This window comes from Pygocentrus nattereri, chromosome 18 (assembly GCF_015220715.1).
Source record: "Pygocentrus nattereri isolate fPygNat1 chromosome 18, fPygNat1.pri, whole genome shotgun sequence".
NCBI lineage: Eukaryota > Metazoa > Chordata > Actinopteri > Characiformes > Serrasalmidae > Pygocentrus > Pygocentrus nattereri.
Window position 1 is genome coordinate 11,856,543 of NC_051228.1, and position 19,760 is coordinate 11,876,302.

Here is a 19,760-nt window from a genome sequence, read left to right on the forward strand (position 1 = left end):
TGTTGACCAGCAGGGTGCTGGTGGAAATTGGACTACTGTAGGTCGAAGACCATCAAAGAGGAGAGGAGGAATGCGGGTTAGAAGGCAGCGAGAGAGAAGGAAAGGCAGGAGTGTGGAGGTTAGAGTAGGGACTCTGTACATAAGGACAATGACGGGTAAAGGCAGCGAGCTTGCAGACATGATGGAGAGAAGGAAGGTAGATATTCTGTGTGTCCAGGAGACCAGATGGAAAGGAAGCAAGGCCAGGAACATTGGAGGTGGATTCAAACTGTTCTATCATGGTGTAGAGAGGAAGAGAAATGGAGTAGGGATAATCCTAAAGGAACAGCTTGGGAAAAGTGTTCTGGATGTAAAGAGAGTGTCAGACAGGATCATGAGCCTGACGTTGGAGGTTGATGGTGTAATTTTGAATGTGGTCAGTTCATATGCACCACAGGTTGGTTGTCAGTTAGAGGAGAAAGAGGAATTTTGGAGTAAGATGGATGAAGTGGTAGATGGTGTGCCTAGAGAGGAGAGATTGGTGATTGGTGAAGACTTCAATGGACATGTTGGTGAAGGAAACTGAGGGGATGAAGAGGTGCTGGGTATGTATGGTGTGAAAGACAGAAATGCGAAAGGTCAGATGGTTGTAGATTTTGCAAAGAGAATGGAAATGGCTGTGGTGAACATGTATTTTCAGAAGAGGGAAGAACACAGGGTGACATACAAGAGTGGAGGGAGGTGCACACAGATGGATTATATCCTTAGCAGGAGATGCCACCTAAATGAGATTGGAGATTGTAAAGTGGTGCCTGGGGAAAGTGTAGCAAGGCAGTATAGGGTGGTTGTCTGTAGAATGAGATTAGAAACAAAGAAGAGGAAGAGAGTGAAGACAGAGCCAAAGATTAGATGGTGGAAGCTGAAGGAGGAGGATGGTTGCAGGCAGTTCAGGGAAAAATTGCAACAGGCCCTTGGGGGCAGTGGGTGTTTCGTCTGGTCAGAGAAAAGAAGACTAGGAAAGTTGGTGGTGGAATGAGGAACTCCTGGAGAGTATTCAGAAGAAGAAGGCAGCTAAGAAAAAGTGGGATAACCAGAGAGATGAAGGAAGTTGGCAGGAGTACCGTGAGGCTAGTCGCATAGCGAAAAGAATGGTGGCAAAGGCAAAGGCTCAGGCCTATGATGAGCTGTATGAGAGGCTGGACAGTAAAGAAGCAGTAAAGGACTTGTATCGTTTGGCTAAACAGAGAGATAGAGCTGGAAAGGATGTACAGCAGGTTAGGCTGATAAAGGATAGAGAAGGAAATGTACTAGTGAGGGAACAGAGAGTGTTGAGTAGATGGAAGGAGTACTTTGAAGAACTAATGAACGAGGAAAACGAGAGAGAGAGGAGGACAACGGGGGGAGAGATAGTGGATCAGGAAGTGCAGAGAATTAGTAAGATGGAAGTGAGGGCAGCTTTAAAAAGGATGAAGAATGGAAAGGCAGTTGGTCCAGATGACATACCTGTAGAGGTATGGAGATGTTTAGTAGAGAAGGCAGTGGACATTTTAATCCGACATGACGGAATACATGTGTGTGAATGAGAGGGAAGCAGGTGGAAAGGTGAAGATGCAAGGAGTAGAGGTCATAAAGGTGGATGACTTCAAATATCTTGGGTCAACCATCCAAAGCAATGGACAGTGTACAAAAGAGGTGAAGAAGAGGGTGCACGCAGGATGGAGTGGGTGGAGACGGATGTCAGGGCTGATGTGTGACAGAAGGATAGCAGCAAGAGTGAAAGGGAAGGTTTACAAGACAGTAGTGCATCCTGCTATGATGTATGGTTTGGAGACTGTGGCTCTGTCTAAAAGACAGGAGGCTGAGCTGGAGGTGGCTGGACAAGATTAGAAATGAGCAGATCAGAGGGACAGTGAAGGTGGAGCAGTTTGGAGATAAAGCCAGAGAGGCCAGGTTGAGATGGTTTGGACATGTGTTGAGGAGGAATAGTGGATATATTGGGCAAAGAATGTTGGAGATGGAGCTGCCAGGTAGAAGGAGAAGAGGTAGACCTCAGAGAAGGTTCATGGATGTAGTGAAGGTGGACATGGAGATGGTTGGTGTGAAAGTAGAGGAGGCAATGGATAGGGCAAGATGGAGGCAGATGATCCGCTGTGGCAACCCCTAAAGGGAGCAGCCGAAAGAAGAAGAAGAAGATCTTGTTCTGTTGAAGCATTAAGAGTTCCTTTTACTGGAACTAAGGAGCCAAGCCAACTCCTGAAAGACAACGCCACACCATAACCCCCCTCTGCAAACTTCACACTTGGCACATTAAAGTCAGTCAAGTACTGTTTGGCAACCGCCAAACCCAGAGTCATCCATCAGATTGCCAAATGGAGAAGCGTGATTCGTCACTCCAGAGAACACGTTTTCACTGCTCCAGTGATGGCACTTTACACCACAGCATTCAGTGCTTTGCATTGCAGTTGGTGATGTAAGGCTTGGATGCAGCTGCTCGGCCATGGAAACCCATTCCATGAAGCTCTCTACACACTGTTCTTGAACTAATCTGAAGGCCACATGAAGTTTGGAGGTCTGTAGTGACTGACTGCAGAAAGTTGGTGAACTCTGCGCACTATGTGCTTCAGTATCTGCTGACACCGCATTACATGGCCTACCACTTAATGGTTGAGCTGCTGTCGTTCACAATCTCTTCTGCTTTGTTATAATACCACTAACAGTTGACTGTGGAAATATTTAGTAGTGAGGAAATTTCACGGCTGGACTTGCACAGGTCTAGCATCCTGTCATGGTACCACGCTGGAATTCACTGAGCTCCTGAGAGTGATCCATTCTTTCACAAATGTTTGTAGAAGCAGTCTGCATGCCTAGGTGCTTGGTTTTATACACCTGTGGCCATGGAAATGATTGGAACACATGCATTCAATGATTTGGATGGGTGAGTGAATACTTTTGGAAATATAGTGTAAATGTTCATCAGCAGCTTCTGTGGCAGGTTTTCCTTCTTTAGTTTCCTCAGAAATAAGAGACATTTTTGTCAGTATTCCAAGACAGTTCCTCTGTCACTGACAGGCCCAAGAAAGATGTCATCAAGCATTGTTGTGTCATTTGCAAATTTATGTAATTCGACAAGTAGGAGGGGGAGCAGTCAAGTGTGTCAAGTGTTTATAGCAGTGGACTGTATACACATCCCTGTGGGGCACTGGTGCTGATAGTTAATGTTGATGATGTTGGTGCTTGCCAAATCTGACTGACTATTTACAGTTGGTTAGGAAGTCCAGCCCCCAGTTGCACAGTGAGGTATTGAGGTTTAAGTCCAGTAGTACCTGACCTGTAATGAGCTTGCCTTACAGCAAATTATTGAATCCAGAACTAAAATTGATGAAGAGCATTTGCTCCAGGTACTCCAGTGCAGTGTGGAGCATGAGGGCCAAATAATTTCTATTGAGCTCTCCTCCCTGTAGGCAATCTGGTGCTAGAGAAAAGAAGCTGGAATGCTACTACTGACAGTCTCTCCAGGACTAAAGTCATTCAGGCAAGGGTCTGCTAACTGTTTTGGTACTGGAATGTTTTGAACATGAAGGGTTATAGGATAGAAATAGGGAGCAGTTGAAGGTGTTTGTGAAGACCTCTGTTAACTTGTTTGCACAGTCTTTTAAGACACATCCCATCATCCCAACTGGGCCAGCAGCTTTCCTGTGGTTGATGCTCTCCAGGAAAAGTCTCACATCATGGCGGCTCAACATAGGTGCAGCATTACTGGAGGGATTGGGCTGCAATTCTTATTTCCTGTTGTTTCTGTCAAACTGGGCATAAAACAGATTCAGGTCCTCAGAGTCACACTGGTGTTTGTAGCAGGTGATGTTGTTCTCTTATGGTCAGTGATTACCCTTGTTCCTTCCCACACTTGCCTTGGTTGTGTAGAATTGTTAAAAAATGTTCAAACTGCTGCTTGTATCTGTCTTTTGCTGATTTTATACCTCTCCTCAGTGCTGATCTAGCTGCACTATATGCTGTAGCATCTCCAGATCCATAGGCAGCATTCTGAGCTTTTATTAGTGTATGTAGTTCTCATGGCATCCAGGACTTCTGGTTGGGAAACACTTGGACTGTTTTCCTCCTGGCAACATTGTCAACACAGTAGCTTGTGTTCCATAATTATAGCTGTGTATTAATCCAGTGCCCTTCTAATTAATGCCATTAAATACATTCCAGTCTGTGGTATCCAAGTAGCCTTGGTGCCGAGAAACAGCATCCTCAGGTCAGACTCTGATGGTCATAGTAATGGGTGCAGCAGTTTTCATTCATTGCTAACACAGAGGGTACAAAAAGAGTGAGAGGTGATGAGACAGTCCTAGGCAGAAGTCAGACCGTGCTTTGTAGGCCTTAGATGCAGTCTCCTATAGCAATAAAAACACAGTCTGGATGCACAGCCAAGTCTTTATTTATTAATTAATGGTGTTATGCGGCTGTGCTAAGACTAACTTTGCATTAGTATCATGAGGATGTACAAGCACAAATGTAAACAACACTGAACTACTTTGGTAAGTAGAATGGCCTGCATTTACTTAACCGGTATTCCAGATTCCAGATACCCTATCTGTACTAAGCGGTTAACGATGATGATGATGATGATGATGATGATGATATTCCATTGCAGGGCAACAGTGTTTTTCAGTGACAGTCATGTTGATGCACCAACAGTTGTTGATATGCACACACATAGACCTCCACCGATCTTCTTACCGGAGTGCACTGTTCTGATTGCCCGGTAGCATTGGGTATGCTGCTTTCTAGCCATGTTTCCGTGAGAATCATACAACAGCAATTAATCAGCATCCATTGAGTAATGACTGACAGTCTGATTTTGTCAATTTATTTCCAGGATCAAACAGACATTAGCAAGCAATACTTAAGGAAGAAGAGATTTAGATGGATTAGCTTTTAGCCTGACGCGTATGTGAGCCGACTTGCCTCATTTTTGCTTCAACTCTTTCTTAGCCTCCCATCTGACCCCAGTGTCAAGGTCTGCCCAGCAGTTCAGCATGACTCTATTGCTTTGCTGTGCCTGTACTGGTAGTTTTTGTGTGTGAACACACAAGATTACCAAAAAAAAAAACCAATCCATTTGGCAGAGCAAAAAGCCGCTGCATATGTGTGCGCTGCAATCTTGGATCTAATTACCTGATGCTGGCTTTAACGGTCTGCTTAACAAGCAAGATGATCCTTTAACCAGAAGAACAGAAACATGATTTCCAAAAAGAATTTAAATCTTTGATTTGTCAGACCACATGACATTTTTCTACTACACCTCAGTTTAGCTTGAATGAGCTTGGGCCCAAAGAAGGCTCAGGTGTTTCTGGATCCTGTTTATACACTGCTCAAAAAAATAAAGGGAACACTTAAACAACACAATATAACTCCAAGTAAATCAAACTTCTGCGAAATCAAACTGTCCACTTAGGAAGCAAAACTGATTGACAATCAATTTCACATGCTGTTGTTCAAATGGAATAGACAACAGGTGGAAATTATTGGCAATTAGCAAGATACACTCAATAAAGGAGTGGTTCTGCAGGTGGGGACCACAGACCACTTCTCAGTACCTATGCTTTCTGGATGATGTTTTGGTCACTTTTGAATGTTGGTGGTGCTTTCACACTCATGGTAGCATGAGATGGACTCTACAACCCACACAAGTGGCTCAGGTAGTGCAGCTCATCCAGGATGGCACATCAATGCGAACTGTGGCAAGAAGGTTTGCTGTGTCTTTCAGCGTAGCGTCCAGAGACTGGAGGCGCTACCAGGATACAGGCCAGTACACCAGGAGACGTGGAGGAGGCCGTAGGAGGGCAACAACCCAGTAGCAGGACCACTACCTCCGCCTTTGTGCATGGAGGAACAGGAAGACCTCTGCCAGAGCCCTGCAAAATGACCTCCACCAGGCCACAAATGTGCATGTGTCTGCACAAACGGTTAGAAACCAACTCCATGAGGATGGTATGAGGGCCCGACATCCACAGATGGGAGTTGTGCTCACAGCCCAACACCGTGCAGGACGCTTGGCATTTGCCAGAGAACACCAGGATTGGCAAATTCGCCACTGGCGCCCTGTACTCTTCACAGATGAAAGCAAGTTCACACTGAGCATATGACAGACGTGATAGAGTCTGGAGATGCCGTGGAGAGTGATACGCTGCCTGCAACATCCTTCAGCATGACCGGTTTGGCAGTGGGTCAGTAATGGTGTGGGGTGGCATTTCTTTGGAGGGCCGCACAGCCCTCCATGTGCTCGCCACACTGACCGCCATTAGGTACCGAGGTGAGATCCTCAGACCCCTTGTGAGGCCATATGCTGTTACGGTTGGCCTAATGGCCTAATGGTCCTAATGCAGGACAATGCTAGACCTCATGTGGCTGGAGTGTGTCAGCACTTCCTGCAAGAGGAAGGCATTGAAGCTATGGACTTCAGACCTGAATCCGATTGAGCCTATCTGGGACATCATGTCTCGCTCCATCCACCAACGCCACGTTGCACCACAGACTGTCCAGGAGTTGGCGGATGCTTTAGTCCAGGTCTGGGAGGAGATCCCTCAGGAGACCACCCGCCACCTCATCAGGAGCATGCCCAGGCATTGTAGGGAGGTCATACAGGCACGTGGAGGCCACACACAATACTGATCCTCATTTTGACCTGTTTTAAGGACATTACATCAAAGTTGGATCAGCCTGTAGTGTGTTTTTCCACTTTAATTTCGTGTGTGACTCCAAATCCAGGCCTCCATTGGTTAATAAATTTGATTTCCATTGATTTTTGTGTGATTTTGTTGTCAGCACATTCAACTTTGTACAGAACAAAGTATTCAATGAGAATATTTCATTCATTCAGATCTAGGATGTGTTATTTGAGTGTTGCCTTTATTTTTTTGAGCAGTATATATTGTTTCTTCTTTGCATAGTAGAGTTTTAACTTGCATTTGTGGATGCAGTAACGAACTGTGTTCACAGACAGTGGTTTTCAAAAGTGTCTCAGAGCCCAAGCAGTGATTTTGACTACAAAATCGTGTCTGTTTTTAATGCAGTGCCTGAAAATAATGGCCAGTCAATATTGTTTTTCAGCGTTGTCTCTTGCATACAGAGATTTCTCTAAATTCTCTGAATCTTTTAATGATATGTACTGTAGATGATGAAATCCTTAAGATCTTTGCTATTTTCATTGAGAATTCTTGAATTGTTGCACTATTTACCTGCATAGTCTTTCACAGTGATGAACTTCTCCCCATCTTTATTTTAAAGGCTCAGCCTTTCAGAAGTGACCTCTAGGATGCTCTTTTATACTCAGTCATGTTACTGACCTGATGCTAATTAACCTAAATTAACCTTTTTTTATCATTACACAACATTACAAGTTATTTTTTTAAATGTTCATTTATTCATCCATTCATTTCCTATCAAATATAATTCAAAATGGGCATATTGGCATATAAAATCCTCAGTTTCAACATTTAATATTTTGTATTTGTACTATTTTCAATTTTATATGGGGTTTAAATCATTTGCACATCATTGCATTCTTTTGCACTGATGTGACACTGCATCCCAATTTTTTTCATAAACAGGGTTGTAAGTTTCTATGGTGGAGTCAGTGTGAATCAGACATATTGTTTCAGCACATCCCAGATACAATTCTGGGAAACTGGAGGCCAGGGCAACACCTAGTCAAATACCCTAGTCAAATAACCAAACATACTCATGCATTTATCATCATTGCAAAATTTTTACATACAGACATGATGGACCATGCAAAACAGTGATGTCACCTATCACTAAATTTCTATATCAGTAACTGATCCAGCTGTCTGTTTTTGTTGACATACAGTGACTGTATGAACTCAGTAGTGAACGCTACTTTAAGAAACTTACATTAAGAAAAACAATATATACATTGTGACGGAGCTGCCCTCCGCCACAATGTACATATGTTTAAATTTTCTAGGTAATGGTGACATTTCATACTCAGAGACACAAACTGTTTTTAAATAGCATTTATTGATTGAGTGGTTATGCTGGGGAACAAGAGTAAACCTGCAGAGAAAAGAAACAAAACTTAATGGTGAATGTGAATGTTTTATTATTTGTAAATTTAGACTGATTTACTGATGTAATGAAACATATATTATAAACTAATATTATTGAAACACTTGGGGAAGTACTTACCTGTGAATAGACTCCAGAGGAAGGTACCCGTGTTTTCAGTCAGGGAGGAAAACAGGACCCTTTGTTTGCTGTGTTTTTATAGTGAACTTTCCCGCGCAAAAACCGGAAGTGACGTCATAGCACTTCCTGTTTAGCTCTATAAAAGCCCTAGATGGACCAGAATGAGCCAGTCTTGTGGGAGAGGTAATGGAATGTGGTTGAAGCCTAAAACCCTCTCAAGTTGTGATTGAATAACTGACCATTCATATTAAGCTGTATATATTTGTAAATATTTTTCTTTTTGGCATTGGATAAATTGCATTTGTGTTTTTTGTTTGGTTTTTCACTGGGATTTAATAAACACTGATTTTTGCACCCCAAACTGGAACGTACCCACGTGTCTTTTCCGTTGGACCATCACAAGTGGTGTCAGAAGTACTACAGTTTTTCCAGGGGGCATAACATTTTCAGACGTTTCTCAGAGTATCAGGAACTGTTTCTTGTGAGATTTTGCCACTTAAAGGTGTTGTGGTATGATCCTGAGAAGTCGAGGTATGGCGGACAGCTCAGGCAAAGATTCCAGTCCCAGTGAAGTAAAGCAGAGAAAAGCAACAGCCAATGCATCAGACACATCACTGCAAGAGCTAGCTGAGATGCTCCAGGGGTTCATGGAGAGCCAAGCTGCAAGGGATGAGCGGGCGGAGCGAGAAGCCATCCGACAGGAGCAGCGATGGAAGAGCCTACAGCACCAATTCCGACAACTGCAACAGCAGGTGGACCAGCGAGGACAGCCTGGGGAGGATGCCAACGAAGGAGCCAGTGGCCAAATAGGAGAAGAGCAGGAGCAGAGAGTACCACCGGGCTTTAGGGAGCCCAAACTGTATCCCCTGACTCCAGAGGACAACATAGAGCACTTCCTGGCAACCTTTGAGCGTATTGCAAAGGTCTGCCGCTGGCACAAAGAGGATTGGGCAATTCGGCTAGTTCCGCTGCTTACCGGAAAAGCCCGAAGTGCATATGTAGCCATGGACAGTGAGCATGCTGAGGACTACGAGGAAGTCAAAGCTGCTATTCTTGCTAAGTATGAAATAACACAGGACATTTACCGCCAGAGATTTCGTGCACTAGAGGTTTATCCTGGGGAGACACCACGTGAATTGTATGTTCGCCTAAAGGAATTATTCTCAAAATGGGTCAGGCCTGAGCAGAAGTCAGTAAAGGAAATATCTGAAATTATGATCCTGGAGCAATTTCTGCGGATGGTGAACACAGAGATGGAGGTGTGGATCAAGGAGCGAAACCCCAAGACTGCAGAGGAGGCAGCGCAATTGGCCGAAGTCTTCATCTCTGCCAGAAGAAGTAAAGGACCCTGCAGCTTCAGCCGAGACCAGCACTTCAGCCGTAAGTCTGTAGGGGATGATAGGGGCCTTGGTCATGCTTATAGCAGAACATACTTTCAGAGTAGACACTCTCCACCTAAATTACCTACTAGTACACCTCGAAGTGACAAGCCTATAAAGAACCAATAAAGAAGTTAGGTGCTTCTATTGTGGAGAATTAGGCCATACTAAACCCTACTGTCAACGTTGGACAACTAAGTCAACCCTTTTGTGTACAGTTCCCAGACCAGAACCAAAAGTTGTAGATGAACAGCTGATAGGGCCAACTATTGCAGTACTGATAAATGGTCAGCAAGAAAATGCTTTGGTGGATACAGGCAGTACTCAGACACTGGTAAGGGAAAGTTTGGTTCCTAGAGAAGACTGGAAGGAGGCTAGAGTACAGGTGAGCTGTGTACATGGGGATGAAAGAAGTTACCCCACTGCTGAGGTTTACTTAACAGTAGATGGGCAAACATTTCTAATGACAGTAGCAGTAGTAGCTCAGTTACCTTATCCTGTAGTTTTAGGCCAGGACCTTCCAGTGATTATAGACCTGCTTCCTAAAACTCAACAGTGTATGATAATGACAAGAGCACAGAGTGCAAGAGAGCCTCTAGCAGAATTACCTTTTAAAGACAGTGTGGAAGTTAACTTCAGTAAACCAACCAAACCTAAAGCTCAGAGACGCAGGGAAAAGTTCCTGAGGTCAACATTAGTAGACCAGGAAGAGCCCCTACCAAAGCCAGAGGCTCCAGTAGATCTCGTCATACCATCAAACATTTCCACATTGCAGGGTCAGGATCCAACTTTGCAACCGTTGTTTAATAAGGTGTCTGAGATTGATGGGGTAAAGCAGAAGGGCAAAGGGATAACTGAAGAAGCTTATGTCTTGAAAAAAGGAATCCTGTATCAACGCAGAGGTGAAGTTGAGTTGTTAGTTGTTCCAGCTGCCCTAAGGTTAACTGTAATGAAACTGGGCCATTCCATACCCTGGGCAGGACATTTGGGTAAACATAAAACACTAGCTCGTATTGGTGCACGTTTCATATGGCCAAACATATACTCTGATGTGACTGAATTTTGTAAAACATGTCAGGAGTGCCAATTGACATCAGGCAGATTAGTCCCCACTGCACATTTGCATCCTCTTCCTATAATTGAAACTCCATTTGAGAGGATAGGAATGGACATAGTGGGCCCCCTAGAAAGGAGCAGGACAGGGAACAGGTATATTTTGGTGGTATGTGATTATGCTACACGATACCCTGAAGCTTTCCCTTTACGTACCATTAAGGCCAGGCAGATAGCAAATGCTCTAATCCATCTGTTTGCAAGGGTAGGCCTCCCTCGGGAGATTCTGACAGATCAAGGAGCAAACTTCCTATCCAGTTTATTGCAAGGTGTCTACAAACTGCTAGGCATACATGGCATTAAGACCTCCCCCTATCATCCTCAAACAGATGGCTTAGTGGAACGATTCAACCAGACCCTGAAGTCAATGCTCCGTAAATTTGTTTCACAGACCGGTACTGACTGGGACCAGTGGCTTCCCTATCTTCTCTTTGCTTACAGAGAGGTTCCCCAGGCATCTACAGGATTTTCTCCCTTCGAGTTGCTTTATGGATGACATGTGAGGGGACCATTGGATCTCCTGAGAGAGCAGTGGGAGGAACCCAAGGCGACGGGAGAGAATGTGGTAGCCTATGTGGTGAAGATGAGAGAGAAGCTTGAGGAGATGACTGCGCTGGCCCAGGAGCATCTGCGGAAGGCACAAAGCAGTCAGAGAGCCTGGTATGACTGGAAAGCCCGTACTCGAGAGTTCAAGCCAGGGCAGGAAGTATTGCTGCTTCTGCCAACCAGCGAAAGTAAACTCCTGGCCAAATGGCATGGACCATACAAAATCACCAGGAAAGTGGGACCAGTGACATATGAGCTTCTTATGCCTGAGCGGAGCAAGAAACACCAAAAGTTCCATGTCAACCTGCTGAAAGAGTATTGCAGAGGGACTGTAACAATGCAGCAACTCATGGTACGTGCAGTAAAAGAAGAAGAGCTGCCAGAGCAGTATTTCCCCACTCAGCCACCAGGACAGCCTGTGGATCTGTCTCACTTACCCTCAGAAAAACAAGAGCAGGTGGTGAACTTCCTGGACCCGACACTCTTCACAGAAAAGCCTGGATACACCACCATGGTTCAACACAAGATTCACCTGAAGGATAATACACCAGCTCGCCAGAAGTGTTACAGGGTCCCAGAAAGACTATTACCTGTTTTGCAGGAGGAGATTAATACTATGATGGAGATGGGGGTAATTGAACCCTCAGACAGTGAGTGGTGCAGCCCAATAGTGCTGGTACCTAAAAAGGATGGGACTATGAGATTTTGCATTGACTTCAGGCTGATCAATTCACTGTCAAAGTTTGACCCATACCCAATGCCACGAGTGGATGACCTGATTGAGAGACTGGGTAGGGCAAAGTACATCACTACCATTGATTTGAGCAAAGGGTATTGGCAGGTACCTTTATCACCAGAAGCAAAGGAACTAACCGCTTTCAGGACACCTTATGGGATGTTTCAGTTTACAGTGATGCCGTTTGGCCTGCAGGGTGCACCAGCAACATTTCAGAGATTAATGGATAAGGTTCTGGAGGGTACATCAGACTATGCAGCAGCATATCTGGATGATGTGGCCATTTTTAGTCACACCTGGCAGGACCACCTGGCACAGCTCCAGAATGTGTTTCAGAGGATTAAGACAGCGGGGTTAACCATCAATCCTCAGAAATGTGCCATCGCTCAGAACCAGATCAAGTATTTAGGATTTGTGCTGGGTAATGGACTAGTACGACCACAAGTGGGAAAGGTGGAGGCAATACGGTCCTTTCCTGTGCCCACAACAAAGAGGAGGGTTCGATCTTTCCTTGGACTGGTTGGTTGGTACCGGAAGTTTATACCGCAGTTTTCCACTAGAGCTGCAGCCCTTACTGACCTCACAAAGAAATCTGCACCAGGGACTGTGAAGTGGACAGGGGAGTGTGAGAAGACATTTCAGGACCTAAAGGATGCTCTGTGTGAGGACACAATGTTGCAGAATCCTGACTTTTCAAAGCCTTTTATTCTGCAAACTGATGCCTCAGGTGTAGGATTGGGGGCTGTACTGTTGCAGGAGGATGGGACTCAACGCAGACCAGTGGCTTTTATTAGCCGGAAACTGTGTCCTCGTGAGACTCGATATTCGACAATTGAAAAGGAGTGTTTGGCGGTGAAATGGGCAGTGGACTCCTTTAGATATTACCTTTTGGGTAGGCATTTTCAACTTGAGACAGACCACCGGGCTCTGGTATGGTTGAATAAAATGAGAGATGCGAATGCTAGAATCACCAGGTGGTATTTGTCCTTGCAACCTTTTAAATATACTGTTACATACAGGACAGGTGCTTCTAATGTAGTGGCAGATTCTTTGTCCAGGGCAGCTGAGGAAGTGTCCTGAAGCCCCTTCCATCAGCTGGAGATGGGGGAGGGAATGTGACGGAGCTGCCCTCCGCCACAATGTACATATGTTTAAATTTTCTAGGTAATGGTGACATTTCATACTCAGAGACACAAACTGTTTTTAAATAGCATTTATTGATTGAGTGGTTATGCTGGGGAACAAGAGTAAACCTGCAGAGAAAAGAAACAAAACTTAATGGTGAATGTGAATGTTTTATTATTTGTAAATTTAGACTGATTTACTGATGTAATGAAACATATATTATAAACTAACATTATTGAAACACTTGGGGAAGGCAACAAGTACTTACCTGTGAATAGACTCCAGAGGAAGGTAGCCGTGTTTTCAGTCAGGGAGGAAAACAGGACCCTTTGTTTGCTGTGTTTTTATAGTGAACTTTCCCCGCGCAAAAACCGGAAGTGACGTCATAGCACTTCCTGTTTAGCTCTATAAAAGCCCTAGATGGACCAGAATGAGCCAGTCTTGTGGGAGAGGTAATGGAATGTGGTTGAAGCCTAAAACCCTCTCAAGTTGTGATTGAATAACTGACTATTCATATTAAGCTGTATATATTTGTAAATATTTTTCTTTTTGGCATTGGATAAATTGCATTTTTGTTTTTTGTTTGGTTTTTCACTGGGATTTAATAAACACCGATTTTTGCACCCCAAACTGGAACGTACCCACGTGTCTTTTCCGTCGGACCATCACATACGTACAACACCAAACATAAAAAAAATGTAAAACTGTATTTATTATATGAGTCATTTAAATTGTTAATGAAAAAGTAATCATCAACTGCAACATTCAAAGAATATTTTACTTGAACGGATGCGACAATTATCAAATGTTTGTGATTCAGGTATAATGCTGAGATAAATGTGACACCATGACAGGGTAAACATGCCATACAAAGGCTGAAACAAACTGCCACGATTGGCTCCTCACACTCCATGTGCCTTTTTGTTTTGGTTTAAGTCCTGCCCCCTGTTTGGTTACTCCGCCCCTGATTGTGTTCACCTGTCCCTCGTTACCCTTTGTTACTTAAGCCCGGTGTTTGCACTTTGTCTTAGCAGGTCTTTGTATCGGTTGTTGTCCTTGCTCTATTGGATGTTTGCTTTGTTTGAATATCTGTTGTTGTTTGTTTCTGGTTTGTCATGTACGTATCGGCTCTTTGACCCTGGACAGTTATGACCCTGATTTTGGATTTGCCCTCAATAAAAGTCACTTACCTCCGCACATGTGTCCGCTACCTCGCTCCCCATCACACAAACTGTTCCTTTTTTTTCTGTACATGCTCACTTATGAGCATAGTGAGAATATGGAACTACATCAAACTAAAAAAAAATCCCAACAAAAATTCTAATGTTTTTTTTATCTGTGTTTCTCACCATGGCAACTGCCCCTGCAGAAAATAATGGTTCAATTCTTGTAAACCCAAAGAACAACCATGTGAGTCCAACACTTTTTGGAACATATTCATAAATATTTAAGAATGGCATAGATATTTATTTAAAATGAATTTATTCAAATATATACCTGAATGTTAACAACTACAATCATGGGTCTATTTTCATAATAATGAAAAAAGAAATTACATTGTCAACTTGAAAGGGACACCTTTAAATCTTTTTCCTGAGTGAAAAACAGAATTCTTTGACTTTTGACATAACAGCAAAACTACAGATATTATATCATTTAATTCTTTGCAATGTTTTTCACAGGCTCTTCTGTTGCAAAGTTCACCTTGATTCGTTTGCAGAGCATTTTAATAGCTTGCAATACTTCCTCTGTCTTCAGAGAATATATAATGGGGTTAAACATGGGTGGAATTACTTGTGTTAGGACTGAGTTGATTATTCTAGTATTTGGATGTACATATGTTGTAAGAGCAGATATGTAAATGCTGCAGATGGGTAGATAAAACATGCCCACTAATATGAGGTGGGAAGTGCAGGTTTTCATAGCTTTAATTCGCTCTGCACCATGTGAGATCTTAAGCAGTGCAAACCCAATACAAACATATGAGAAAGCTATTAGTGTTAAGGGAATGCAAAGCACAACAGCAATAAAGACATAGACCATTATGTAACTTGGAGTATTATCGTTACAAGCTAGTCTGAAGATGGGGCCATGGTCACAGAAATAACTACCAACTGTGGTAGATCTACAGAAGGACAGTCTGGTAACCAGAGCTACAGAAACAGACATAATAGTTGCAGAGATAAGCCACATAACACCAATAATCAGAGTCATTGTGGTTTTGTTGACAATAGCATGATACCTCAGAGGAAAACATATAGCAATTACTCTGTCAAAGGACAGAGCAAGCAGAGTAAAGGACTGCATGATCATAAAGAGAAAAACAAAAAAAAGGCTCGTCAGACAGTCTTCATAAGGTATGTATTGGTTCTCACGCAGAAACATATCTGCATACTTTGGAATAAGAGCAGAGCTTCCAAACAGATCAGACAAGGCCAAGTTAAAGACAGCTATATACTTTGCTGTGTGCAGAGTTCGTGTCAGGTATATAGTGCCCATTATAAAAGAATTCCCTAAAACAGTCACAGCGTATACAAAACACAAAAACATATAGTAATACTTTGCATTAGGCACATTGTACAGTCCATTGATGTAAAATGCAGAAGGTCGAATAAATGTTGCATTGTCAAGGGACACCACAGAAGTCATGTCAGGAGACTGGTTTTAAATAAAATATAATAAAAATGAGTTATAGAACCTTAAAACAGTTCATTACACTATAAATCTCCAAAACATATATGCACATAAAAATAGTTGGGCAAATATATATCATACACAGTAAATCAATAGCAAATGACAATCTCTGTAAGACTAGTGAATGCATGAAAAAGGTGAACTGGGTGTTAAAAAAACTGACATACAGTGGTTTGATACAGTACCTTTTGCAGCTGAACAGAACCTTTTGGAAATGATTTTCAGGAGATGACAAACACATTTATAACTCATGTTTATGTCATCCATGAAGGCACGCCTCCAACAACCCGCAACTCTCCATAGACATGTTGGTATAGTCCACTACAATACATTTGCAGTGATTTTTTTTATTTATTAATTATTATTATTTATTATCATTATCATTGTTATTATTATTTTAAAATATATAAGGGTAAATACAAATTTTAAAATCTGTGTGTGGAAGAGTAAGAACAATGTTGCAGGTGTAATCATTCTAATATCATTATAGTAATATACTTTATAGACTTCAAATAATGTGCAGAAAGCTGAAAATAGATGTGTCCAGAATGATGAACAGGTGTAGATAGTTCTAAAGTTAATGAGAAAGCTGTACACCGTTAAGAATGAGGACATTAAAAAAGTTGAAATAGCATTTGGTTATCCGAGTGTCCCAGTGCACTGTTGGACAAATTGTGAGGAAATGGAAGCTGCGCCATAACACACAGGCAATGCCTAGATAACTTATCTCTTAAGATCAGTGTCCAAATAAGAAGGCGACTCATGAGGAAAAGCCACAGATAGGCCACCAATCACAGTAGCTACAGAGGTCATTGGCTTAGACCAGAGTGATGGTGTGCCAGTCAACAATATCTAGTGCTCTCTGGGTACAGGTATTCATAGCTTTATCCTATTAGAACCATGTTAGATCTTAAGCCGTGCAAAACCAGTACAATATAGACATTTGCTAATATGGAATTAGGAGAATTATCATTACAGGCTAGTCTGTAGATGATCGTAGAAATAGCTGTAAACAACGGTAGATCTACAGAAGGACATTGTGGCAACGGACATAGAGATAAAAGAATTTGTACAGGATGTCAAAAACTGTGGTTTGATGCTAAAAAAGTGGTTATTTAGATTTTCTTCTGCAGCAGAACAACATTTTAGAGCAGAATTTCAGGAGATCAAACACATTTACAATGGAAGTATGCCGGTGTAATCCTGTAATACAACAAAAATCTTTATAGACAAGGTTACATGCTGAACTGGAACATATTTATGGCGATTCTAAAAAATGTAAAAATGGATTCTCTCATGAATTAAGTTTGTATAACAAATAATAAATCAAAACAGAATACAAGGTTATCACATATGTGTCTGTAGATCACAAGCTTCCTACACCAGCAGCATTCTGACAAAAGAAAGGCGCTAATTCACTTAATTTACACAGCTGTGAGATCTTAAGAAATACACAACCAACACAAACATATGAGACAGCTATTAGCATCAATGGAAACCAAAGCACAACACCAGTGTATTCACAGAGTAAAGCCACATAACATCAATGATCAGAGTCATTGTGGTTTTGGTGACAATAGCATGATATTATGAGGAATGTATGAGGGAAAACATACAGCAATTATGAGGAATGTATGAGGAAAACAAACAGCAATTACTCTGTCAAAAGCCAAGGCACCCAGAATAAAGGACTGCATGATCATAATGACAAACAGACTAACTAACAAACAAAACTTATACTTACACAAATACCTATAACATGTATATAGCGCACATTATAAAAGAATTCCCTGAAACAGTCACAGCATACACAAAACATAAAAACATATAGTAATGCTGTATGTGACATGTTGGACAATCCACTGATGGAAAATGTGTGGTGATAAAGAACTAAATGTTAATATAATGCTGCTTTGTCAAGGGATGCCAAGGATGCCATTACAGTACAAATCATCAAAACACAGCATCTTCTAAGCTGCTTCTCCCTCAGGGTCGCAGGGAGCGCTGCAGCCTATCCCAGCTGTCATCGAGCGGAAGGCAGGGGGTACACCCTGGACCGTCACCCGTCCATCGCAGGGCACAATTGAATTTACAGAATTCCACAATTAAAAACACAATTCTAAAGATGATGTAAAAAAAAAAAAAGAAAATGGTACAGCATCAAGAATGAGGTTATAATTAAATTAATATCCAAAATGTCTACTTCAAAAGTAGTCATCAAATCACAAAGCAGAAATCTTTACAATATGAAATTGTTAAATATTATTTACTATATAGTAATTTCTTGTTGTCACTATAGTACTTGAATATTCAATCCACATTGCATAAGTTATTAATAATCGTAATTGCAAAAAAATGTATAAAATGTATATGTACGCATGCATATATATATACACATATGCATTTCAATATATATATATATGCACATGCATATATATATATATATATATATATATATGTATATATATATATATATATATATATATATATATATATATATATATATATATATATAGGCATAACAAACAATTCCAAACTTTAAACAGTATTCGTGCATAATGTGACACAAAATACTCCACCTAATTATGATGACCTATGAAGTATTACAGTAACATAGTGAGCTGGGTCAGAAGCAAGAGCAAACTATGTTAAACTGTATGAGTTAGAATTGTTTTAAACAAAGTCATTATTAATGTTTTAATGTTAAGCTAACTGAAAGCAGTTAAACTGGATGGAGAAAAAGGGAATAACAGTAAACAGCAGGATAAACTTACACCTAAAGCATGTAAAGAAGGCTCTATGTCACCTCATGCAGAGCAAAGTTTTTTTTGAATTTGAATATTATTGCGAAAGTTGCAAAGTTCACAGATTTCAAAGATTAATGCAGATGTGAATGAAAGAAGTCTGTGAACAGAGAGAAGCCATGGTACAATAAGAGCTGCTTCCAGCAGATGGTGCATCCATGGTAGCATGTGGGCATATTGAAATACAGTGGAGGGCGATGTTCTGCCCTCATGTAATCATCTACAAAACTGAAGGCTGAAGTTAAAAGAACTGCTCTCTTACAAAAAGTGGCTACATTAAAAAAACAAGGCAAGCATGCGAGAGACAGAAAGCTCAGTTAAAGGCCCAATAGGAAGAAATTTAACTACAAATAGCTCTAGCAGCGTCTAATTCCAAAGTGCAATGGTGTCACAACCTTTCTAAACTTCCAAAGTTAAACAGGGTGCTAGGTAAACTCTAATCCAAACTCTGTTGAAACTGTGTCAACTTTCCCTGCCTCTTCCTGCCTTTCTGTGAAAGCTGAACAGCACTCAAATTATAGCAGCAAGAAGGCTTTTAACAGTGCCATCAAAGATAAAGAGGGCGCAACAGGAACACTGCTTACTGTCATGCAACAACATAACAAAGTCACAGCACTGTTGGTGAAAGAAACAGAGGTTGATCACCCTGCTGTCACTGGAGAAAGTCATTTTCAACAGTTAGTCTCACCTATTCACTCTGAGATTAAAATAATTGAGCTACATTTTGAAACTGTTTGAAAATGTTTACATACCATATCAACTTTTTTTCTATTTAAAAAAATAAGCAAAATTCAACCGTACATCATTTAGACCATGGAAATTCTTAACAAAAGAATCAACATCCAACCCACTACATTCAAGTAAAGAATATGGTTCTTTAATATCCTCAACAAGTACTAAATATCTGTGATGAAGGTAGAAAGCTGTGATAAAATGTGAATACACACCATTATGACACAGTGACAGGGTGAAATACACCATTCAAAAGCTGAATCAAGATTTTTTGTATCTTAAGAGAGTCTTCCAAAGAGCATAGGAAACTATATTAAACTCATACAATACACAGTTTGTTTCTTTCAGTGTTAACCGCACATTTTGTTTTTATGTTTCATTTGTTTGTATGGCTATAAAATCTATACCTGAAGAACAAACATAGATATTCAAACCCTT

At 41.5% G+C, this 19,760-nt stretch overlaps 1 protein-coding gene and 1 long non-coding RNA gene across 2 annotated transcripts; both read right to left on the reverse strand.

Moving 5' to 3' along the window:
* Positions 1 to 13,165: 13,165 nt before the first annotated feature.
* Positions 13,166 to 13,422, reverse strand: LOC108412894. Its single transcript, XR_001856707.1, has 2 exons — positions 13,361 to 13,422; positions 13,166 to 13,220 (listed from the first exon to the last, which is right to left on the reverse strand). It is a non-coding gene; the product is annotated as an uncharacterized LOC108412894 (long non-coding RNA).
* A 1,326-nt stretch (positions 13,423 to 14,748) lies between these two features.
* Positions 14,749 to 15,741, reverse strand: LOC108412884 (olfactory receptor 1571-like). The gene has a single exon (XM_017685114.1). The coding sequence runs from the start codon at positions 15,739 to 15,741 to the stop codon at positions 14,749 to 14,751; it is 993 nt and encodes a 330-aa protein (XP_017540603.1).
* Between the last annotated feature and the right edge of the window lie 4,019 nt (positions 15,742 to 19,760).

What these genes read in the sequence shown, in the direction of transcription:
- LOC108412884 (XM_017685114.1), bottom strand. Translation starts at nt 15,741, where the DNA reads ATGACTTCTGTGGTGTCCCTTGACAATGCAACATTTATTCGACCTTCT.